Source organism: Podarcis gaigeae (assembly GCF_964106915.1).
Source record: "Podarcis gaigeae genome assembly, chromosome: 3".
In the NCBI taxonomy this organism is placed as follows: domain Eukaryota; kingdom Metazoa; phylum Chordata; class Lepidosauria; order Squamata; family Lacertidae; genus Podarcis; species Podarcis gaigeae.
The window spans coordinates 1,105,005-1,130,227 of NC_139680.1; the positions used below are offsets into that span (position 1 = coordinate 1,105,005).

At 42.8% G+C, this 25,223-nt stretch overlaps 1 protein-coding gene across 14 annotated transcripts in view; it reads right to left on the reverse strand.

Annotated features, from left to right (window-relative positions):
* Nucleotides 1-25,223, reverse strand: part of ITSN2 (intersectin 2) — a 92,949-nt gene that overhangs the window by 44,915 nt on the left and 22,811 nt on the right. For 8 of the 14 annotated variants that reach the window (XM_083729742.1, XM_083729745.1, XM_083729743.1 and 5 more), the window contains exons 3-17: nucleotides 23,605-23,697; nucleotides 20,632-20,695; nucleotides 15,583-15,746; nucleotides 14,371-14,565; nucleotides 11,969-12,065; nucleotides 11,587-11,729; nucleotides 9,225-9,288; nucleotides 7,843-7,980; nucleotides 7,666-7,754; nucleotides 6,549-6,811; nucleotides 5,304-5,453; nucleotides 4,646-4,786; nucleotides 3,716-3,803; nucleotides 2,895-3,034; nucleotides 352-488 (exon numbers count right to left, since the gene is read on the reverse strand). In XM_083729742.1, the coding sequence (XP_083585868.1) occupies nucleotides 352-488; nucleotides 2,895-3,034; nucleotides 3,716-3,803; nucleotides 4,646-4,786; nucleotides 5,304-5,453; nucleotides 6,549-6,811; nucleotides 7,666-7,754; nucleotides 7,843-7,980; nucleotides 9,225-9,288; nucleotides 11,587-11,729; nucleotides 11,969-12,065; nucleotides 14,371-14,565; nucleotides 15,583-15,746; nucleotides 20,632-20,695; nucleotides 23,605-23,697 (1,966 nt within the window). Of the gene's footprint in view, nucleotides 1-351; nucleotides 489-1,531; nucleotides 1,613-2,894; nucleotides 3,035-3,715; nucleotides 3,804-4,645; nucleotides 4,787-5,303; nucleotides 5,454-6,548; nucleotides 6,812-7,665; nucleotides 7,755-7,842; nucleotides 7,981-9,224; nucleotides 9,289-11,586; nucleotides 11,730-11,968; nucleotides 12,066-14,370; nucleotides 14,566-15,582; nucleotides 15,747-20,631; nucleotides 20,696-23,604; nucleotides 23,698-25,223 lie in introns of all 14 variants that reach the window. The other 6 variants (XM_083729739.1, XM_083729732.1, XM_083729741.1 and 3 more) reach the window with 1 other exon arrangement.

The following is a 25,223-nucleotide window of genomic DNA, read 5'->3' on the forward strand; positions in this document are numbered from 1 at the left end:
AGTTCTCTAAAAATGTACAATTGCCCAATAAGATTTCAATGTAGCTAGAATTGTGATTGCCAAGAAATTAAAAAGAACCCATGCTAAAAAAGAAAAAAGTTGTGACCATTTTTATACTGATAGCATCAATCAAGGTGGGTCACAACTGCATAAATAAAAAGAGTTACATTTTAAAATGCAATATCCAATGCAACACAAAAACAGAACCATGGTAAATAAATGTACTGGGGCGGGGAATCAAACCCAGAATGACAGTCCACGTAGTAAGAGGAAGTCTAAGCCTGTCATCTAAGAGAGTGCAGAGGAGGCCCTTTAGAAAAAAGCCTGCATTGTTTTAATTTATCCTGTTACCGTGCAGCCTCATCTTCCACTTTCTTCTTCTGTGCAAGCTCAGCTCTTCTTCTTTCTAGTTCTTGGATTTTATCTTGTTTGATCCTGTGGAGCTGCTCAAGAGCTAACTGCTGTGTGGAGTAGGTTTCTCTTAGCTCCTAATAAGAAAATATAACATACATCAAATGAGCAAATCAGGGGTGGGATGGGGGGACTTGATTTAGTGTTCTGCAATCCAAGTCAGGGTACGGAGAGGCAGGCAATCCTACATTGAGAAGTGTTCAATCTCTGTATTAATACAATCAAGAGAACAGGTTCAAAATCAAATAGAATACTTCTGAAGTTTACATTTCCAACACAACTTTCTTTTAGCTACTGGAGGAAGCAAGATATTATGGGAGAAATCAGAAGAGGGCTTCTAGCTGATGCTTGTGTGCAACGAAAAGCCTCTCCAGAGGTGGGGCTCTCCTAAACTGTGTGAGCTGTATTGAAATGGGCTGGGGGGGCAGGGGGGGCAACTACTAGATACTGAGCAGAGGAATCTTGTGCAACAAATGGTGTGTAAGGAGACACAAGTCTCCCAAATCTTCTCTTATAATTTGTATTTCACTCCATTAGACTGAGCAGGGGGAGATTTAAGAGGCTGTGGAGGCAAGAGCTGAACAAAACAGACAGGGACATTTAGGTGAAGGAGGTGGGTGACCTTAGAGCAGGAGGTGAATCTGTGTGCTCTCAACTTCTCTAAGGACCCATTTTGGTATTCAGGCATGAGACACTCACTTTACTAAGAGAGAAAAATGTTCAGATGTGATAATAACGTGACAATTTCAGACCTTTCATTCATCAATCTGAAGCACTAGAACTGATTCCATTTCAGAAGAGCTAGTAATATTTAAATAATGAAGGAAAAGCTGTGTGCAACTAAATCTCACATAAAAAACAATGACAATCAAATTAAGTATCTGGTAGTAGTTAGTAAGCTAGCAAGCTTCATATTAATGCTTTGATTTGTACCTCCTTCAAGCATTCGTTGAGCAGACAAGATTTGAAAGCAAACAGAAATGCGAAGGAAAAAACAAACTGTGCTGTACTGCACTGATACTGAATAGACTGGATTTTTGAGTTAAGGGATTTAAATGCAATTAAAAAAAAAACCTATGAAATTATTATAAGCAAAAAAAGCCAAAGATTAGAAAGTAACCTTAAGTAAGAGGAAGAGGTTGTTGAGACAGCTTAGCAGACACAAAAGGCACTGAAGAACAGAAGCATCCATAGTCTCATACTGTAAGATAAGGCAGATAAAAAGCTGTTACACTTTGCACTGCAATTTTTATATATCTAGGGAACTTATGGTGTTGTAACTGGTCAATTTAAATTACTCTCAATTAGCATGTTAGGTATTCATCATGCTATCTCAAAATTATTTTCTTAAAGAGTATATCAATTATACCCAGACACAGTTACTGATGTGTTTTATTTTTTTTTTACTTTCTAATTATTTTAAAATGTTTTAACTGTTTTAGTGAGAATTTTAATGTTTCCCATACATTTAAACTGCTTTAGTATAAGCAAATGGAATATAATTTTTAAATAAATGAAAAAATCAAATTCCGCCACTAACCTTTCAGCAGTTATGTCTCCTTTAGATAGAACTTGTCACACTACTATTAATTGTTTTTAAGTGCAACCCGAAACAAAGTGTTGGAAAAGTAGAGTGCTCTTGTTTCATCATGGCTTTTTCCCATTTACTCCACTACATAGTCCATGTCCCTACGGTTTTTCATTTCCACTGGGCTGTTGGGTTCTCTCCACCTCTGAGATTTTTCAGCAAAAGTTGGGGTCTCCCCGAAGCCTTTTACCAACTCCCTCTTATATGTGATGAAGGCGATTTGGCTATATAAGGAATGGTGCTCAGAGAATAAAGATCTATCTGTTTACACCAGTGCCATAATGCAGCAGCCAGAAAGAGTCAAGCTGCATGAGAACTGGCTTGGTCGTTGCTTAGATGGTGAAGAGGTCGAGCATAATTGATGGCCTTCCTAACTATGCCCTGTGGTTAGCTTTTATTAAAACCAGAGAGAAAAATATCTTAAATTATTAATTTGCATAGCCCACAGTTTTGCTCTGAATAGGCTATGCAAAAATGTTATGAATTCTGTAATTTTTGCACAATGTTATAGTTTCCCCTGTATATTTTTATTATAATCTTATTTAATTGTTACCCACTTTGGGATGGCAGTATTCAATGACAAGTAAATTAATTCAGTTTACAACATTCAAAATGGCATCCATACCAATTTATGACCATGAGGCCCTGTATTGCAAAATGCTGACACATGCATTATAAATGCCAAATAAGAGACCAATCTGTGAACATCTAAACGGTATGAATGGAAAGGACAGAAAAGGCACACAACCTTTCATTGGCCCTTATCGGCTGAAATACTGAACTAAGCTTGAGAAACAGAAGAAAAATCAGAAGCAAGAAAATTTTTCATAGGAGGGAGGGGGGGGGAATACAACAAATTATTACTCTGATTCACAAATAGGTGGCAAGATTGTACCTTAAGTTGATCATCAAAAGCATCCATTTCAGAAAGCTTGGTAGCCGTTTCTTTTTCTAGTGCATCTAGTTGTTCTCTAAGTCTTTGGCATAATTTTTCCTTTTCTGAGGACTTCTTCTGTAGTGAATTAAGGTCTGTTTCTGTCGATGAAAGCCAAAATCCAATGTTTCATCTTAAGAACATTTTGGTTATTTTTTCCCCTTCAATTATATGGCCCTTGTAATTAACAACCTGTTTTACATTTACCCCTGCCACAATCTCATCAGCTTGTTAAGAATTTGGTACCTTTTGAAGTCAGAGAACTGAGTCTGAAAGCTTGTCCAGATACTCAATAAATCCATGGTGGGAAAGAGATTTCAGCTGATGGCTTAATCTTAGCCTGAATTGTTAAGAGTTGGAGCATGCCTAGTTTGCCATCTAGTTCACCCCCTGCTTGACACAGGGAATTCCATGCTTGAGTATCACCAACCAGCAGATGGTTCAACACCTATAATTCCTCCAGAGGAGGAGGAGATGCTGTTTGCACTAGGCAGATATCTTCCATAGCCAGACATGTTTTGATCCAGCAGTGGTCCTCAGGGGCATATCAGATGGACTTTTTTTTAACAAAAAGGAAATAGAAGTACATCACCATCTATCAGTTCTATGTATTTGAATTTCTGAGCATCCCATGTTCCAAGGGTCCCCTTCTAGATTCAGGCTCAAACTGTCCTTTTCAACCCCTCACCTTCATTTTCTCCTTCCTTCCCATCACTGTTTTGGTAATTAAAAATAAAGAATGACTGAGAAGGATAAAGATAAATAATGCTGAATATACATACTAGGAGAATTGCCCATCTGCATATGATTCATTCTCTCACTTAACTGCTGTTTTTCAGGAATGAGGAGGATCAGCTTATTCTGATATTCCTGCAGAGTCAGGGATAAAATTTTAGAAAGTTATCATCAGTATACTTTCTTTACATATTTAATAACTTAATGCATTACATCCCCACCTTCTTAGAAATATATAAGGTATATTCATGGGACATCTCCTGAAATCAATTGCCCTTTGATTTCACCAGATTTATGTTGAGTATGACTTAACTGGATTTCACCCAATAACAGTAATTCTACAGGAAGTTAGAGACACTTGGGACAAGTGATTCTGGTATTTCTCCATGGGAATCCACAGTACATCCTGATATTGTACTACGGTCAATATGGAGACCTATCAGTTCAAGTAAGAATGACACAGATTCTCCATACTTTAGATAAAATTTTGATATGCTTAAATGTAAAGAATTCTCAGCTGAAAATTATTTATAGATAGTATTTTATGACCCCACAAGAGAAATGGACAAACCAGCTTATATAAAAGACACGTCGAAGAATAAAGAAGGATTTAGGACTTGACAGTTTTTTCTTAACCTTGAAGCATATTGGCATAACAAATATTGTTACATGCTACATGCATTTAAGATTCTGTAAGCTGTACCTTGTAAAAACTAGAAAAACCTGATAATTTAACCATCAATAGCCTTTATCCTTGTTAGGTCATTTGTAGCGTTAAAAAACAAAGTTTAATTGTATTATTTTGAGAAATCTAGCTATTGGAGGAGAACTGTTTGAACAGAAGCAAAAACTGTTATTATTTTGTAGCTACATCTTAACACAGATGTATTAAAAATACCCCCCTCCAATTCATTCATGTCCTTCATTCTCTGGAACACACAAGGCAACAAGTTGAAACTTAAAGTGAGATTTCATACTTGAAGCTGTTGTTGTAGCTGCTTGACTTCAATAATTTCCAAATCACATTTCTTTTCCAGAACATCCAGATCATTTTTTTGAACTTGTTTTCTTTTTATAACATCTTGCAATCTCCCAGAGATCTGCTGGTGTTTGCCATCCTGTAATGAAAATAATCTAAAATCAAACATCTGATTCGAGAACATAAAAATATGCCTCTAATATACAGAGTATCAGCTAATCACTACCCCTAAAACAGAAAGTTAGTCAAAACCAATTAACAAGAATTTTTAAGATAAAATATTATACAAGCTGGGAGATACTCTCAGCGTCAATAGCCACTGAAGAAGTATGCATGGACATGAAAGCTTATACCCAGAACAAACTTAGTTGGTCTCTAAGGTGCTACTGGACAATTTTAAAATGTTTTATTTTGACTGCGCCAGACCAACACGGCCACCTACCAGAATACAGAAAGATGTTTGAAAAGACAATGTGTTGTTGTTTGGGTGAGCCCGGGGGATGTCCCCCTGGAGCTGCTGACTTGGAATGCCCATCCCACCTGACCCCCCCCCCCCCAGGTTGGCTGGAGCTGCCAGTCCAAGAGCATCTGCAGGAGCTGTGTTCCCTACTCCTGCCAGTGGAGTTCTCTATGTCCTTTGCAGTGCTGTGACTCACCAAGGCATCTAGCTCAAGACTGAGGCTCTTCTTCTTAGAGGCCAGTTTGACAATTTCCTCTTGTTCTCGATTACGCTGATTAAGAAGATCCTGACGCCGAATCCTCTCCCACTCCAGACGCCGTTGGCGCTCAAGCTCCTGCTTTGCTGCCTGCAGATAAAATAACCACTAAATGTTCAGTTCTTTCAAAAGTGCTAAAGGGCAATGAATTATGGAGAATGTGCATTTCAACTTCTTTAAAGGGGGAGCCTCTGGTCTGAAGACAAACATTTATCCTACCTTTCCATAGCCGCCCACTTGGTGCTATTGCACTGGCAATGCCATACAGGAGGCCCTTGCTTCTCCAAGCCCAGGGGAAGGGGCCCATGCCATGAGGGTCCTGGTTCTGCTGCAGCAGGTTGCATGTACAGTGGTGCCCCGCAAGACAAATGCCTCGCAAGACGGAAAACCCGCTAGACGAAAGGGTTTTCCGTTTTGGAGGTGCTTCGCAAAACAAATTTCCTATGAGCTTGCTTCACAAGACGAAAATGTCTTGCGAGTTCCTGCTGGGTTTTTCCCCTCCCCCCCCTTTTCCCCAAGCCGCTAATCAGCTGATCCGCTAAGCCGCTTAACAGCTGATCCGCTAAGCCCGCTAAGCTGCTAATAGTGCTAATCCGCTAAGCCGCTAATGGGCTTGCTTCGCAAGACGAAAAAACCGCAAGACGAAGAGACTCGCGGAACGGATTCTTTTCGTCTTGCGAGGCACCACTGTACTCCTTCCTCTGGGCCTCACATTCAGGGGTTCCCTGATTACCAGCATCCTTCTCAGCATGAGGAACTCAGCCTCGCCCCTTAGCTGGTGACACTACAGCCTTGGACTTCCTGTCAAGGTCACTGCTGGACTTGGGACTGCCTACCTGGACAGGGTTGCTAGCGCATGCACAACACTGCAATTCTGTGAGACAGACACCTGGCAGGCACTTTCTGGAGGTGCTTAGGCAATGCCCTGAAAGGGCCTTCACCTCAAAATGAAGGCAGCCCAGCTATTTGTGCTGACTGCCTGGAACACTTCACTGGAGAACTGGCTGCATGAGGCTGAGCTTTGGCTGCCCCCAGACACGGCTGGGGCTCTTGGGTTGGTGTCATCTTTAGGGACAAGTGGGTTTCAGCACGGTGGCAAAAGAATGCTTAAGTGAAGATCACTAAACAGCAATAAACAGAAAAGATATTCCTTTGCAGATTAAAAATAGCAATTAGCAGAACAACCTCCCGCCTTTCAATTTCTTTCTTTCTTTCTTCCTCCTTCCGTTTCTCCATCTCCCGCTGTTTTTCCAAGTGCCTTTCCAGTTCAAGTTGTTTCTTTCGCTCCTGCTCCTGCCGTTCCCTCTCTCTTCGCTCCTTTTCTTCTCTTTCCCTCTGAGCCTTACGCTCCGCCTCTCTCTGCTGCTGCTCCAACAACACCTGGCGGCGTTTCTCTAGCTCCATGTTGCCTCTCTCATAGTTTGCTTTCCTCTTGTCCTCAAATGTAACTAGATTAAAGAATAGTAAATGACATCAGAGTGCAAAAATTGATCTAATGCAGGTTCATTTCTAAATCAAGGACAGTACAGTGGTACCTCGGGTTAAGTACTTTATTCGTTCCAGATGTCCATTCTTAACCTGAAACTGTTCTTAACCTGAAGCACCACTTTAGCTAATGGGGCCTCCTGCTGCCGCTGCGCTGCCGCGGTGCAATTTCTGTTCTCATCCTGAAGCAAAGTTCTTAACCTGAGGTACTATTTCTGGGTTAGCGGAGTCTGTAACCTGAAGCGTATGTAACCTGAAGCATATGTAACCCGAGGTACCACTGTAGTATGAAACACGGAGGTAGATAACACTCAAGTAAGATCACTGACAAATGGAAAAGCATTTGTTATATGCAAAGGGCTTTGATACTGAAGTGATTCAAAAAGGAAATTAAGTAAATAACCGTAGTTTTGGGTTTCTTCATCTTGCCTGCTGCTTTCATAGTCCCATGTTTTTCAAACATGAGTCCCCATCATCCCTGACCACTGGTCTTGTCAGCCAGGGATGATGAGAGTTGCAGTCCAACAACAGCTGGGGGATCAAGTCGTAGAAACACTGCCACAGTCCAACTACTCTGACTCCACACAGCCCAATGTACTGCTGCTTTTCGGTCCTGACAACGTACCACTGCTACTGTAAACAATGTATACTTGAGTCCTACAATTGTTATTAAGTGCTCAAGTGACTTCTATCAAGCAAATTGAAGTCAGGCACACATAATATCTGAAATATGGGATAAAACAACGTTTCTTTCAGTTCTAATGCCTTTTTAAAGTCAACTTTGCACTCTTAACATAAAAAAGAACCCCACTGTTACCTGGAAGTTTTTGGGGGGGTTCTTCTTCCTGCATTATTTTCTGGTATGTTGGCAGAACACAATCAGTATTTTCAGCACATTTTCCACTTCTAGAGAGAAGAAACAGGGATTTTTTTTAAAGGACATTTTTTCCATTTATTATACAATTTTAATAACATACCATCTTGTGTTATGCACCTCATAGAAGGTGGCACTAACTCCGGAGGCAGAGTTAGTGGGAGAGGCTGCCCAGCTTTGGCCATATCAGTCAGATGCATGGCTAGTATGAATTCCTCTGCTTTCAGCTGTCCATTGCCATCAACGTCAGCAAGTGACCTAGGAAGACAGAACAATTGCATTAGAAGAACCGAGGAAATATGAAACAGCAATCTCATTGTTTCAATGCAACATTCTAGTACAATATCTTCAAGATACCTCTTACTAACTTGAACAATTCTGAAAAAGCAAATACCCACAAAAGCAGATTTGAAACATAATTGGGCCTGCATGGCAGTTTCCCCCCAAATCATGCTCACTTCTCTCTTACTGGAACTCACATGTGACATTGGGTGAGGGGAAAGTTGAGGCTCCAACAAAGAGTCTTGAAGTGGGCTCCCAACTCTGAACTGCCAAGCAGCTGACTGACAGTGAGAGCAAGCCCACTGGGACTGTCTGTGCAGCTGAGGTGGAGCTCAAAGTCAGGTGACAGGCGTTGGTTCCAAGTTCTGTGAGATTGGTTGTGCCACTGAGTTCCCCACGTGGGACTCCTGGGTGCAGCTGATCCTTGAAGGGCTTTGCAAAGGCCCCTATGCAGCACTCTGCAAAGATGGTACTCTATGGTACTCCAAAGCACTGTGCAAGGTTGTTCGCAAGTCCTGTGTGGTGCACTGACAACTGTGAGAAGGTGTACATGCCCCAATTCTTGATGTCAGGTGAGGAATGAGAGCATCCTGTGGTCAAGTCTAGCCCCATCCTTGTTCTAAACTCATACATTATTAATGTTTTGATGTTTAATGCATTGAAGGATATTAATTTGGAGTCCAGCTGATTTTAACTGGAGAATTAAACACCCGTTTTAATTCTCCCAGAGGCACGTGGTGTGAAGTAGTAGGACAGGGGTCTTCAAACCACGGTATGCAGGCCAGATCTGGCCCACTAGACTCGTAAATCTGGCCTGCGGACCCTGCCAGCCACTCAGTCAGTCACCGCGCGCTGAGGTAAACCTGACGCAGCGAGGCATTTCCTTGGAAAGAAGCCGCGCACGCCTCACCTTGCGGGGACTAACTGAGCAGGCAGCGACGCTTCTGTGGCTTCCGATTGGCTGCAGGAAGCTCATGCAGCCTTTCAGAGTCCCCCACGCCACTGCAACCTTTCATTGGTAGAGCTGCTGCCACCACTTTTTATTAGAGATAATTTTTTAAAAAAGAAATTAAACAGATATAATCTCAACACCAGTATTCTGCAATTCAAGTATTAAATATGCAATGTAGACTATTACATTTCTTTAAAAATTACTCTATGCTTATTAACATTGAGCAGTACAAAACATCAAAGTCTTATCAATTTATGTGTGGACTTACCAAATAGTAGCTAACTGTGTCTGGGAAAGGTTTGATTGCAGAAGAATATTTTTTGCCTGAAACCCTGAGTAAATCAAAGATGAAAAGTATGTTAATATATGTCAAGTATGTTAATATATAAATCTAATTGCACTCAAGAACCAGTGATATTTTTTACCATCTACAGGCCAGGGCTCATCCACACTTTTCTTTGTCCTGTGATTTATTCTGTTTGGATTGTGATTTCTAGACATGGGTCTGAGAGGTTTTTCTTTTGTTCCGCACTTTCCCAGATGAAAACTTGCTTATTACTGCTGGATTGGAACAAATGTCAGTCTGCAGAAAACCTGATTGACATTTGCTCTGATTCAGCCGTGAACAGCAGGGTTTCCCAGGGGAAGTGATGGAATAAAAGAGAAACCTCTCAGACCCATGCCTACAAGCCACAGACCAAATGGAATAAATCACAGGACAGAGGGAAATGTGGATGGGCTCTCGTTTGGTTTTACTCGAAATATAATTTGAAAAGTCTTAGTCTGTATTATAATAATTTAAGGTCTCAAATATATAAATTAAATGTACAAGGCAAACATGTACATAAATACATAAACCACATGTCTGAAACAGTACAGGAAGACAGTCCTGAAACCATTTTGACTCTCCCAAACTGACCCAATGTTTCTCTGCAAGGAGGAAGGAAATGAAAAAGCCTCCTCATGGTCTCTGTGCTCACAAATCCTGTGGAGTTTGGAGTTTACAGGGTTAAAACTCCTTGGTGTCCTGTATCTGGGGAGGGGCCTGACGCAGGGCCGTATGTCACAGGCTTTGTCCGTCTTTGTCTGTGAGAGTTGCTTTCACTTTAGACTGAAAGAAGCAGCAGAGAGACTGCGTGTGCTTTTAGCACGGAGAGATGCCGGAAAGTTCTGATGGATTTATTGCTGTGTAAATAAACGCTTTTAGAGATAGCAACGAACTGTCTCTGGACTTGATTTATCCCTCTATCTCACACGGACGGCAGGACCGCTGCAACTCTGTTTTCCTGCCCAGGTTAGCCCCTAAGCAGAACTACGCAGGGAGTAGATTTTGCCAAAAATCCTGCCTTTAGGGCACATTTAAGGTGTGAATAGGGTGAGCCTGTGACCTGGATTCAGGAATTACCGTATTTTTTGCTCTATAAGACGCACCAGACGACAAGACGCACCTAGTTTTTGGAGGAGGAAAACAAAACAAAACAAATATTCTGAACCTCAGAAGCCAGAACAGCAAGAGGGATCACTGTGCAGTGAAAGCAGCAATCCCTCTTGCTGTTCTGGCTTCTCTGATAGCTTCGCAGCCTGTATTCGCTCCCTAAGACGCACACACATTTCTCCTTACTTTTTAGGAGGGAAAAAGTGAGTCTTATAGAGCAAAAAATACGGTAAATAGTTATAATAACATAAAGGTAAAGGTACCCCTGACCATTAGGTCCAGTCGTGAGCAACTCTGGGGTTGCAGCGCTCATCTTGCTTTACTGGCTGAGGGAGCCGGCGTACAGCTTCTGGGTCATGTGGCCAGCATGACTAAGCCGCTTCTGGCGAACCAGAGCAGTGCACGGAAATGCAGTTTACCTTCCCGACGGTACCTATTTATTTACTTGCACTTTGACGTGCTTTTGAACTGCTAGGTTGGCAGGAGTATAATAACATAAGAGTAGCCAAAACTCAGATAATGCAATCAGGTAACTTGCCAGCCAGGAGATAAACAACACACTCAGGATTCTGTTTTAGACCACCCCCTGTGATGTAGGTATGATGTATTGGGGTGGTGGTCCTGGGCTACACCCCTTCTATGATGTATGGATGATGTTTCTGGGGGTGGTCTGGAGTTTGAGGGTGAGCAATTTTACAAGTCTATATAAGGACAGGCACACCTTGGTTCTGGGTCCTCCTCCTTTCCTGCGTGTGAGGGGAGCACCCTGTTGCAACAGTTTTAATAAAGATCAGGTTTACTAGCTGCTTTGCTTCTCAATTTTCTCTGGTTGGCCTCTGTTATTTTCTCCTACTGATGGAGAACCTACAAAGGACTCTATAAGGGCTCTTGTGTCCCCCATAAGGGAATAAGGGCAGATTTTGTTTACACCACCTGCAAAGATACACTTATTTATAAAAATCTTCAAACATGCAAGTGCAGTTAAATATTACATTTATACTGAGATTTCATTTTCTTATATAGGAAAATTATTAAATTAATTATAAACTTAATCTTCAATTGCAATCCCTTTCCTTTAAAAAGAAATCCCCCTTAGAACATACTACATTATGAACAGGAAGAAATCTTTTTGTCAATCAACTCATGAATCACTCATTAATCTTTGCAAGCTTAAATATAATACTGTAATACTAACCTGACAGGTATCCACTCATCCCTTTATCAAGGCTATTAAACTTCTGCCTGTATTTTAATCTGGAAGCCTGAGGAACTGCCCAGTCTGAAAATCCAATCTTTGGTGAATTCCCAGTTAGTGAGGTAGTAGAAGAAGAATTTGAACTGCAATATGAAAAGAAGATCACATTTGCAAGAAATCTGGTATTATATAAATATATGTTCAAACTGGAACATTGTTCCTATGTTTTTGTGCAGCAACAGTTTATGTGAATAAATGACTTCTGTCTTTCCAAGTACTCACTTTTGTGGGGAACCAGATAGATTGCAAAGACCACCCAAAGAGATCTTAAAAAAAACCAGAAACTTGCAATTGAGACATAAATCTGCCTGAAGATCCCTACCTACTAGAGCCAAGATCTATCAGGGACTGTGTCTTCTGGATGTTGGCACCACCAAATCCGCCCATCATGGGACTGTATGAACTAAAGTGAGGCAAAGCTGAAACAAGAGAAAAGCACATAGTCCACAATGCAAGGCAAAAGTATCTCCATGGATCACTTGGGCACCAACCTGACTCCATACCAAAAACTTTAAAAATTATTACTATTTGGATGAAAATTTTCAGTAGAGAAATAAAGTAAAAAAGTGAGGAAAAGTGAACATGAACCAAAACCAAAAAACAAAATGAGAGAAAATTACTTGAAAGTATATATAAATGTATAAAAGTATTACAATTATTCTAACGAGTATAAACTTATTAAAAAGTCAATATGCTTTTTATAAACACATTCCAAATGCATTCCAAATACCATTACCATATTTTTCGCCCTATAGGACGCACTTTTTCCCCTCCAAAAATGAAGGGGAAATGTGTGTGCGTCCTATGGGGCGAATGCAGGCTTTCGCTGAAGCCTGGAGAGCAAGGGAGGTTGGTGCGCACTGACCCCTCTTGCTCTCCAGGCTTCAGGAAGCTATCCGCTAGCCATGGGAGACCCAGCTCTCCCAGGGCTAGAGGAGAGCTTGCCTGCACCCAGAAGCCTAGGGCGCACTGAGCTCAGCACGCCCCAGGCTTCGGGATTAGTGCAGCGCTCCGCTAGCCATTGGAGACCCAGCTCTCCCAGGGCTAGAGGAGACCTTGCCGGCACCCAGAAGCTTGGGGCGCAATGAGCTCCGCACGCCCCAAGCTTTGGGATTAGCGCAGCGCACCTGGGGGGGGGGAATTTCCCTCCCTTTATTTCCCCCCCAAAAGGGTCATCTAGTCCAACCCCGTACAAAGCAGGAATCTTTGCTCAAGGTGGAGCTTGAACTCATGACCCTGAAATTAAGAGTCTCATGCTTTACCAACTGAGCTCAAATATGTCAAAATTAGCTTTTGCTTCTTGGATTATCAGTTTTGACCCCTTTATGAACGTTCTTCCATTCATCCGTTTAATTGGCTGTATAAACCAAAATTCAATTTCTCCCCTGTATTAAAATATACAATATAATGCCTAGAATTTCTAACAAATTCAGAAATTACACAAACACTAAGCTTAACTGTCAGGTGCTGGTGGTGGTTGCTCGTGAGTAACCAGGCAGGACTCCGACCTGTCTTTTACAGGTTTTATTGGTGCAAACTATTTACAGTGCAGAGCCCCAAAGTTCATGTCCGTCTTAGTTGCTTGCAGATTCCGGGAGTGCCCCCTTCCGGTTTCTCCCCCAACATAAGAACTTACACACCCCTAATCTCCACCTCCCCTCCCTATGTTTCACCCCTCTGCGCAAGCAGGGTGCCGGAAGCGTCGTGTGTGCCTCCTGGGCAGCCGGGCTAGGTGAGGCACTTGGGCTCTCCGTAGCATCTTTGAGCCCTCCCTTCACCCAGCTACTCCCCACCCCCTCTGGTCCACTGGAGGTGGGGCTTTCTCAGAACTGCTTCTCAGAAGCGCCGGAGGCTCTCTGTATCCCCCTGCCTCCCTCCCCCGTTCTGATGGCAGTCCCCTGACATTAACTTATTAGATCTATGCACACTCTATTTCCCAAATTAAAAATAAGCCTTAAGTAAATCATAAGAATTATTTTAAACTGTGCTTATGTGAGTGGAAAAAATGGATAAATAAAAATAGAACAAAACTTTTTTAAAAAAACAAAGTGCAAAATGCAAAACGCAAAGCTCAAAAATTAAGTGGGTAAATGAGCAAACAAAGAAGAAAAATAAAAACTAATGGAAAAAAAAGCAAAAGAATAAAAAATTGACTCCATACCACAAACTTGACGAGCTTTGAGAACTAGTCTGACTACAACACCCTAATAATTTATGCTAATTTATAGCCCAATTCTATTTTTTCATTTTCTTCAATACATTCTCTACAGGCAGCACCAAGTTGTGTAACGTTCCTACCATAACAGTGAGCCTCAGAGGCTGAGCAGGAGGACTTGGGAGGTAAGGGGGTGCTTAACCATCTCCCTTCCTGAGGTTTGTCCCCTCAAAACTAATCTCCTCCTCTTTTCCCCACGAACAAGGAAATAGCTTCCATGGATTAGTGACCTTGAGTAGGAAAACAGTATAAGGGAAAAGGCTGAGTACCACCTCCATCCTGCTCTCCATCCAAACTTTCATTAAAACAACAAAATATTTGGAGCGGGGCATCATGCATACAATATTTCCAGTGGAAAGTGGTTAGCGTAGCAAGAAGAAGGAATTTAAGGTGGAAAAATCATCAGTTTAGTATTTGCTAGGAGGAGATTTTGCATTCAGAATCAAGACATTGGCCAACATCCAACTCAGATTGTCCAGACTGGAAGTATGCCTCATGATGATACTTACTTGAAGAGTATGGTAGTGGCTGGAGGAGGTTGGTTGTTCCATTTGGCAATGCAGGTGTGCTGGTGGAAGGCAGCAGAGGAGCAGAAATAATCAGGGGGGGGATGGACGTTACAGAAGCAAAAGAGGACATTGGAGCTAAAGGTGCCATTGTAGGAACAGATGCTGGAATAGACAGGTTTGGCATACTGCCCATGCCTAGAAGAGAAACCAAGTTGTTAGTGATAGCCATATAGCTGTGAACAGCCAGGAATTGGGGAGACATCACTCACTTTTACTAGAGAGATCTACACCAGGGTTTCCCAAACTTGTGTCTCCAGCTGTTTTTGGACTGCAGCTCCCATCATCTCTGACCATGGGTCCTACGAGCTAGGGAGAACGAGAGTTGTAGTCCAAAAACAGCTGCAAACCCAAGTTTGGGAAATCCTGAGCTACAAAAACTAGTTTTAGATAAGTTTTAGATAAGTTTGCTTCATTCGAGCAGTTATACAGCCAAGGTTTTCTCCCTAATAACACATCCCAGTTGCCACAGGCTTCAGAAAAAAAGAACAAGCAATATGCTCCAAGTACTTGCTTAAAGCAATAGATGTCTAATATACAGTACGATTAGAGGAAGAGAATAATTTGTTCAATGGCATCCACTTTCAGCACATTGAAAGGTTTGCCTTAAAAAAGTAGGGTTGTTTTTTGTAAACCCACTTAGAACAGCAGAACAATGCAGCAGGCAGCAGTGATGAGTTGCTCTGTAGTCTCTGCAGCCACAGCAGGCACTGCAATTCTCCAGTGGCTTGCCTTCACCCCCCGAGGCACACTCCATTGTCTCTCGAGACAGACAGGTGCCAACAACATATCACAAACTGCTTTCAAAACTCACCCTACTTTTTAAAGGATCATGCCATATGGCAAGCATGGTTGCACTTTGAAACATGCAAGTCCTAACCCCTTTCCAGCAAATAGAATTAGCTGCACTATTTCTGAGGCCCATCCTTATTATGCCATCAGAGCACAGGAGAATCATCTCAAAAGTACTCATTATTCATTTTTATGACAAAAATATATGATAATATTTAGCTATATTTTCTGTACATATCTTTAACATCATGATCTATTGTCTAATGATAACAGATTTGAACATAGCTATTTATTTATCAATAATAATTTAAGAGGGGCAGTCTTTCTCCAAACACCTGTACTTTGATTCATATTCATGATTACCAAAACGAGCAGAAATCAAGGGAGAGAATGCTGGAGGTTGCTTCATCATTGGAGGGAGAACCACGGGCAAAGGCTGGCCTTGTAGCTTTAGTTTGATGAGCTTCATTGCTATAGAAAACTCTTGCTGATCCATTTTCCCATCCTTGTTCAGGTCTGAAAGTGCCCTTAAAAACAACAATACAACAATGTCTATATATTTGTATACGTTCTATAGTTCAGTAGCAGAAGACTATTTTCCTTGCCAATTACTCCTATTTGGCAGAGAGCTCTTAGTATTTCCACCCCCACCCCTGGGTTAACCCTTCAGGAGCAGCATCTACTGGAAAGAAAGCAAGGTTGCTAGAGGCAAACCTATGAATTACCGAATTTTATCCTTCACCTAGGTTGGAGAGAGGTTACAACAGAGCAGAGAATGACAGAAATTGGGCAAGAGTAGAATAGGGACATTAATCACCTGAATTGCTCTATGCTCAAAACCTCCACTGCATCCTTTATATAGAAGTGGGATAGCAGCTCTAATCACTTGGCTCAGAACATTAGGATTTATATTCCACCCTTTCATAGTAGAAACAGAGCCGAGAGTGGCCTACAGCGGTTTAAAAGTTCCAAAATATTTTTAAAAATGCTTACACAATAAACAGTAATGCAACTAACATATGCTGACAGAGTTTAAGTCTTCAACAGTTGCTTCTATTCAGAATCCCAAGAAGCAAAAACATTATAATCTGTTGCTTCATCCAGTTGTCAGAAAGAATTTTGCAAACAGAGTGATAAGAGCATAGATGCTGCATATTCTAGCAAGTGAGTACAGTGGAAGCTTGGGTTGTGAACGTGATCCATGTGGGATGCACGTTTGCAATCCACAGTGTTCGCAACCCGCAGCGGCGTGTATGCGCACATGCGGGTTGCGATTCGGCGCTTCTGCGCATGCATGACCCCGGAAACCCGGAAGTAACCCATTCCGGTACTTCCGGGTTTCGGCGGGTCCGTAACCAGAAAAAACGCAACCTAAAGCGCCTGTAACCCAGGGTATGACTGTAATAAAAAAGGCAGACCATATACCTAAGGCAATAATGGTACTATGCACCACCCAAGGATCAGAAAATGCAACCATCATGGCAGGAAGCATGAAAACCTTGCTGCTTGTTTACAGTTTTTGTGTTTTTACTCCAAACTCAGTTAACAGCACATGGCACATTCAGAGGCTGCTAGCACCACAGATGCATTAAATTCAGTTTGTGCTCCAAAACATTAGTCTATTCTATCCTAATATTTTTGTCCTAGGGCAGAAATTTAGATATACAGATCATGCCATTCAACATTTCTCTGACAAGAATAAGACAGTTGTAAAGAATAACAATATTCGGGGGGGGGGGGACAGGAGCAAGACGGTTTGAGCATATTACACCAATCCTGGTCCAACTGAACTGGCTACAAATTAGTTTCCAGGCCCAATTCAAAGTGCTGGTTTTGACCTATAAGGCCTTAAACGGCTCAGAACAGCAATACTTCAAGGACCCCCTCTTTCCCCATGAACCTACTTGGAACGCTGAAATCATCTTCTGATGCCCTTCTTTGTATGTCCCCTCCTTCTCTGCAGTAGCTCCCCGTCTGTGGAATGCTCTCCCCAATTCACCTGGCACCTTCACTATACACCTTTAGATGCCAGGCAAAAATGTTTCTTTTTAACCAGGCCTTTGCCTGACTTGATCTACATCCTATAACACTTTTTAAAATGCTGGCTCTTTTTTTTTGGGGGGGGGGTTATTGGGTTATTGTTTTGATTTCTTGTATTTGATATGTTATGTGAACCGCCCTAAGACCTTCAGGTATAGGGCGGTATAGAAATTAATTAAAAAATTAAAATTAAAAAAATAGGAACAAATCATATCCTTTAAAATCCTAAAAATGACTGCAAAACCCCCCCCCCCAATGGACATATGACCTGGGCTGCTGTGCGTAAGAGAAACTTGGTGGACAAGCAGCGGCAAGAACCGGCCCGTCTGCTTCATCCAACCAAGTCTCTCTTACACATGTCAGGTCAAGTCCTCCATCCACGATCAAGTCATGGATGGCAGTGATCTTATGAATCTTCAACCTGGCATTGCACAGCAGCACCTTAAGGTCATGTGTTGATTCCAGTATCCTTCCAGTCGAGACCCGGAGGCAGAGATAGCCTTCAAACAACGATTAAACCTGCCTCCTCGGGAATGATGTGGTCTGGTCTTAGCATAACTCCTCCTCCTGCCTGTGATCACTGAGATCGGATTTCCCAGTGCATCCCACCCCCACCCCCACCCTCAATCAAACCAGCCCCAGCCATTCTGTTGGCTGGGGCCCACTTCAAGGCAGCAACTGACCCTTTCCCCTTCAGAACTAAATGCAAACAATACAAGAAACCACTCAAACCAATAATACTAATACCCTATAACCCTTGACAGCTTCACCCTTGTCCTTTTAATTATCCCCGTGATTTGAAACGTTTTATACTGTGATGCCAATAAAGGTATTTGATTTGGTTTGAATAATAAAAATAAATTACAATTATACTAAAATTAAACTAATCCCCAGCCCCAACTAAACATTTATCCTACCCCCACAGAGCAAAAACAAAGCCAAAGCAAAAACTTAAAATGTCACAGACAGCTTAAGAACATTTTAAAACACATTAGATACTTGCAGCAGGGAAGCAATAGTGGAACACTACCCCCACCCCCACTGCAGGCCCTCCCCCAAGAGTTTGTTCCAGTGAGTCCAGCCCTACCCACTGGGCCCTACAGTCCTCATTGCAGCAGGAGTCTCTTTAAAGCTGGAAGTGTGAGGGCCTGGGCCTCACCCCCTAGGTCAGTGGGTAAAGGCCTTGCAAGGAAGCAGGCCCTGAAGTCTTCACCACAGCCAGTGGTCCAGTCCTCACTGCAACAGGAGTGTGGTGCAACTGGACCCTTCCCCTCTGCAGGGAGGTGGGATCGATTCGGATGGTCCGCCCCTGTCACTTAAAGGATCCAAATGGTTTCCAGAAAGTGGTAGGGGATGTTCTAACCCATGTTGATGGCCTTTCAGCTGATTCCCTGATGACCTGCTGGAATGTGGAGTTAACCAGGACTATCAACTGTCTGGCTCCGAAGCGCCCTCTCTGATAGCATGGAGCCCAGACAGCCCCATTGTTTCCCCTAGAGTTGAGGGCGATGAAGCAATCGCTGAGACAGCTAGAGCACTGATGGCGGGAAACTCATTCTGAATCGGACCGGACATGGGTTAGAGCTCAACATCAAGCCTACCAAGTGGCAATAGTGACGGCGAAGAAGACATTCTTCACCACCTCTGTTGCATATGCAGAAAATAGCAGCAGGGGACTCTTTCAGGTGGTTCGCAATCTAAGGGAACCACCTTCGCCACTGGGGTCTGGTAAGGACCCCAAGATCTCCTGCAATGATTTTCCAAAGGTTTTGCAGATAAAGTTGCTCAGATTCAGAAAGAGGTAGACTCTACCATGGGAGCAGGGCTGGAACGGGAGACCCGCCCAATATGGCCAACTATTGCCCGGTCTCAAATCTTCCATTCTTGGGCAAGGTGATTGAGCGGGTGGTTGCTGAACAACTCCAAGCACACCTGGAGGATGCAGACCATTTGTATCCCTTCCAGTCGGGATTCAGGCCTCACCATGGGACTGAAGCTACCTTGGTCGCGCTGGTCGATGATATCTGGTGGGCTAGCAACAAAGGTGAAAGCTATTACCTAGTTCTGCTGGATCTCTCAGTGGCCTTTGATACCATCAACCATCACATCCTTCTGGGCTATCTAGAGGAGCTGGTGGCACTGTTATACAGTGGTTCTGCTCCTCCCTCCTGGGCTGTGTCCAGAAAGTGGTATGGGGGGATGAGTGTTCGGACCCCTGTCGGACCCCTGGGCTCTCACTTGTGGGGAGCCTCCGGGTTCCGTCCTCTCCCCCATGCTTTTTAACATCTATATGAAGCTGCTAGGAGAGATCATCAGGGGATTTGGGCTGGGTGTTCATCAGTATGCGCATGATACCTAGCTCTACCTCTCTTTTAAATCAGAACTAGCCTGGAGGCGGTTGGAGGATGGATGGTGGCTAACAGATTGAGGTTGAATCCTGACAAGACAGAAGTACTGTTTTGGGGGGACAGGGGGCGGGCTGGTGTGGAGGACTCCCTGGTCCTGAATGGGGTAACTGTGCCCCTGAAGGACCAGGTGCGCAGCCTGGGAGTCATTTTGGACTCACAGCTGTCCATGGAGACGCAGGTCAATTCTGTGTCCAAGGCAGCTGTCTACCAGCTCCACCTAGTATGCAGGCTGAGACCCTACCTGCCCGCAGACTGTCTCGCCAGAGTGGTGCATGCTCTGGTTATCTCCCGCTTGGACTACTGCAATGTGCTCTACCTTTGAAGGTGACCCGGAAACTACAACTAATCCAGAATGCGGCAGCTAGACTGGTGACTGGGAGTGGCCACCAAGACCATATAACACTGGTCCTGAAAGACCTATATTGGCTCCCAGTACATTTCCAAGCACAATTCAGAGTGTTAGTGCTGACCTTTAAAGCCTTAAACCACCTTGGCCCAGTATACCTTAAAAAGCGTATCTCCAACCCCAACGTTCTGCTGAGACACTGTGGTCCAGCTCTGAGGGCCTTCTGGAGGTTCCCTCACTGTGAGAAGCTAAGTTGCAGGGAACCAGGCAGAGGGCAGCCGCCCTGTAGAACGCTCTCCCATCAGAAGTCAAGGAAATAAACAGCTATCTGAGTTTTAGAAGACATCTGAAGGCAGCTCTGTTTAGGGAAGCTTTTAATATTTCATGAATTAGGGAAGTTTTTTATTCTTGATGTTTTATTGTGTTTTTAATATTCTGTTGGGAGTTGCACAGAGTGGCTGGGGAACCCTGGCCAGATGGGTGGGGTATAAGCAATAAACTATCATTATTATCATTATATAATCCTCATTAAACACATTCAGTAAAGATATAGACGTTTGTGCTATCAATATAACAATATTAAACGTATCTGCATGCATGCATGTATGTATGTATTACCATATTTCAGCCAAGACTGGAGACGGCAGACCCGACTGTAAAAAAAAGGTACGTGCTTGATCACCTATATAGAAAGAAAAAATGGGACAAGGTGAGTCATCATCATTAATACAATTCTCAACTTTCCATTGGTGATTTTTTCCTTAAATGACTCATTAATATACTGGACCATGTTTTTAAAAGTTATCAAAGTGCTTCAACTATTTGACATCGCAAATGCAAAATTACTGAGTGGATTTAATGTTCTGACTCACAAATCAATCAATGAAAATTTTAACAATGAGAAAGAGCCATTATTAATTGGATATATGTATTTGTAAACACCTATTCCAGCAGGCACATAGCACAGCTCCACTTCAGCCTGCTGAAATACCAGATTCCCTTTGCTCATCTGCTTCCAAAGTGACGGCTACTGCCATTAGGGCCCCGTGAAGACCCAGAGGGAACGATGAGGGCTACTGGTATCTATATCTAAGTGGTGAACATAGGAACCAACAATATCCTTGATCATGGTCACCAACATTGGCCCATGGACACTATGTCCCTGAGAAGGGAAAGCAGACTCTGAGCTTTTATATTATATATATATTATATATATATATTATATATATATTTATATAATATGCAGGTTTTGGTGTCCTCGGGTGTCTTCCCGTGTAAAAGTTGGGGTGTCTAGGCGACGTTTCGACGAGGTCTCACTCGTCATCTTCAGGCTGGTGCTTTCGGCTTCTTGTTACTGGAACAGAGCGGGATCTCAATGTTTGAGTTCCTATAAATACTGTAGAGGGGGTGCAGCATCCGGAGGTGCCACCAATCAACCACACCAGACCCAAACCCAGACCCTCTCCACAGATGAATTACTGACACCATCCAGTAGCCAATCCATGGTGGCACCTCCGGATGCTGCACCCCCCTGCAATCCCTACACAGATCTGGCTGACACAAGCCACAAAACCACAGCTCGCCCCTATACACGAAGCCAAGCCAAAGCACAACTAAGTGCAAAACAGCCATGTTCTCAGGAAAACTCTTCACAAAGTTCAAGAGGTCAAGACACAAAGACTTTAGCAACTAATCCACACCTAATGACCCACCTAAGTGGTACTCAGGATATCACTCAAGAAATCACTCAAGGTATCTCTCAAGTAATTAAGGAACAAAAGAAGAAAAGGCACACTAGCCTGGGAACTTCCTCTCTGCCCAGAACATTGGAGGCTAGACACCACACCCCCTCTACAGTATTTATAGGAACTCAAACATTGAGATCCCGCTCTGTTCCAGTAACAAGAAGCCGAAAGCACCAGCCTGAAGATGACGAGTGAGACCTCGTCGAAACGTCGCCTAGACACCCCAACTTTTACACGGGAAGACACCCGAGGACACCAAAACCTGCATATATATTATATTATATATATATATATTATATATATATATATTTCCTAGAAGAAAAGCTATGAAGCAAAATGTGCACGCACCCTTCTAAGTGACTTCTGGGGAAGGAGCCAGACTCCTGCCTATCAGTAGTTTTAGCCAATGAGTGCCAGAGCTGTGATTGATAGGTGAGATGCTTGGGCCCCCTGCTTCAAACTATGGAGGGGGCTGAAGCGCCTTGCCCCATATACCCCTATACCCCCCCCCCACACACACACACAGTGCAAGCAAGTAAAATAAACATACACAATTTTACAAAAATATGAATACAATCTAAGCATATCCAATTTTATATAAAGTCCAGACTAAAACAAGTGAAAATGCATAAAGCTAATAAAAATTAGTACTTTCTAATCAAACACATAAATCACAAAACAGAAGCAATCTTACATACAATTTTCCAAAAATCAATAAAAGGCTGTCATGATTCTCCAATTTTAGGTTTAATTGCCTGCCAAATGAGGCAAACCTTCCCTACTGTACTCCCCAGGCAGAGAAGCAATATGAACGGTCTCTCCAGGTAGCATACAGGGGCCAATTCTCCACATTCCTTGAGTTATCTGCTCATTATTTGTATACCACCCTTCCTTGAAAGAATGGTGGAGAGGATTGGGTTGACTGGAAGAACATGGGGAATGAAGGGTATGCATCTGAGGATAGAGACACACCACCACCCAGAGCCAGGCCTACTTCCAAACACCAACTCCCTTCTGACCAGACTAGACTCTTTACCTCTTTAAACTAAGGTGAAAAGCTAATAATAATAATAATAATAATAATAATAATAATAATAATAAATTATTTAAACCCTGCCCATCTGGCTGAGTTTCCCCAGCTACTCTGGGCGGCTCCCAATCAAGTGTTAAAAATAATACAACATTAAATTAAAAAAACTTCCCTAAACAGGGCTGCCTTCAGATGTCTTTTAAAGATAGGATAGCTGCTTATTTCCTTCACATCTGAAGGGAGGGCGTTCCACAGGGCAGGTGCCACTACCGAGAAGGCCCTCTGCCTGGTTCCCTATAACTTTGCTTCCCATAGTGAGGGAACCGCCAGAAGGCCCTCGGCGCTGGATCTCAGTGTCCGGGCTGAACAATGGGGGTGGAGATGCTCCTTCAGGTATACAGGCAAGGCCCTCTCAGCACATTGGCTCCAGATGCCTGGAGATGCTCGTTCACGGGAACTTGGGCAGTCCTGCAAGTTCTCATGAGAGCATCTCAGAGCCCATGCACTGAATAGGCCTACCCCAAGCAAGGTGGGGAACTTGTGGAGTGAGGTTCACTCCGGGCACCAGCTGATGGTAGAAGACCAAGTTCTAAGGAGGCGGCTTGAATATGCACCTTTTTGTATACACTGAACTCTTGGAACAGAGTCCCCATGTAAGGTGTGGCCGTCCTGTACTTGTAAATGCTATCAATCTGGAGGAACCCCTTGCTTCCTTCAAGAGGCATTTTATGCCAATTTTCAACCGAGAGCAAATTCATGATTTAAATCTTCAGATTATAATGAGGAAGGCAATTCACTGCAGAAGCGCACACCAACCTGTGACATATCCCCCAACTGGTTTAAGGCTGTCAAACTGCTTGTCATACTTCATTCTCTCTTCCGAGGTGATGGCCCAAATGTTTGAGCCTCCTGAAAGCAAAAGGGAATGCTTTTTTAAAAAGTAGATTTAAATGGGTATAGTCAACTGGGGGAAAACGAACCTTTATTTCCTAAGTGATAATATTAAGCTCATGAGTTTTTAACACACTTTACCCTCACCAGTTTGGCAGGAATGCTTTTATGATTCATGGTATCTTGTTCCCTAGATGCGCAATTATTTGCTGACTGTTATTCTCTCAAGGTTTTTTCCAGCTTTAACACAATTATATGGACTTTACAGCATTAGCGGGCATGCTTTCACCATTGTTGACTTTCAGTTAAACATTATTTATGTATGATCTATGTATACTCAAACACCATCCTAAAAATCCCTACCATTCAAATGATTTTTGGAAGACAGTTACTCTTATCTCATTTTCTTCTCCTTTTTCTCCTCTCTCTCTCTTTCTCAAGATCATGAATTTAGAAGAAGAAGTGTTTCAGTATTTTATTTATTTCTTGCCCAATCCTACCATTCCAAATAGGCACTAGCTACCAGCTCATGACCTTATAAATCGGGCTGTAACGTGATTGAAATGTATAAGCATGCTTGCTTTCTCCTGCTCTGGAGGATAGGACTTGAGGCAATGGCTTCAAGTTACAAGAAAGGAGATTCCGACTAAACATTTGGAAAAACTTTCTGACAGTAAGAGCTGTTCTACAGTGGAAGAGACTCCCACGAGAGGGTGTGGACTCTCCTTCCTTGGAGGATTTTAAGCAGAGGTTGGATGGCCATCTATCATGGATGCTTTAGCCGAGATTCCTGCATTGCAGGGGGTTGGGCTAGATCAAGTGTCAGCAAACTTTTTCAGCATGGGGCCGGTCCACTGTCCCTCAGATCTTGTGCGGGGCCGGACTATATTTTTAAAGAAAAAAAATGAACCAATTCCTATGCCCTACAAATAACCCAGAGATGCATTTTAAATAAAAGGACACATTCTACTCATGTAAAAACACTGATTCCCAGACCGTCCACAGGCCGGATTGAGAAGGCGATTGGGCCAGATTCGGCCCCCAGGCCTCAGCTTGCCTACCCATGGACCAGATGACGCTTGGGATACCTTCCAACCCCCTAAGATTCTATGATTATAAAAGCACAATCCTAACCATGTGTACTCAGCAGTAAATCCTAGTGAATTCAATTTACTCCCAGGTAGATGGGATTAGGATTGAAGCCTTAGGCTATTAAAATTTACAGTGGTACCTTGGTTTTTGGACATCTCCATTGCCAAATGTTTTGTTTTTCGAACGCCGAAAACCCAGAAGTAAATGCTTCCATTTTCGAATGCACCTTGGAAGTCGAATGGCTTCCACGGTGTCTATCTGTTATTTTACAATTGTCTTTATTGAATTGGTAGCCCGTCCTTTGCACCTCAGTTTTCAATTGTTTTGGAAGTCTAAAGCTCTTCCAGAACAGATTACGTTCAAAAACCTAGGTACCACTGTATTGATTAAACTTGCATTTAAGCTGTGGCAGCATTTCTGTCACAAGAAGCATACTGACTTTAGCTTTTGGT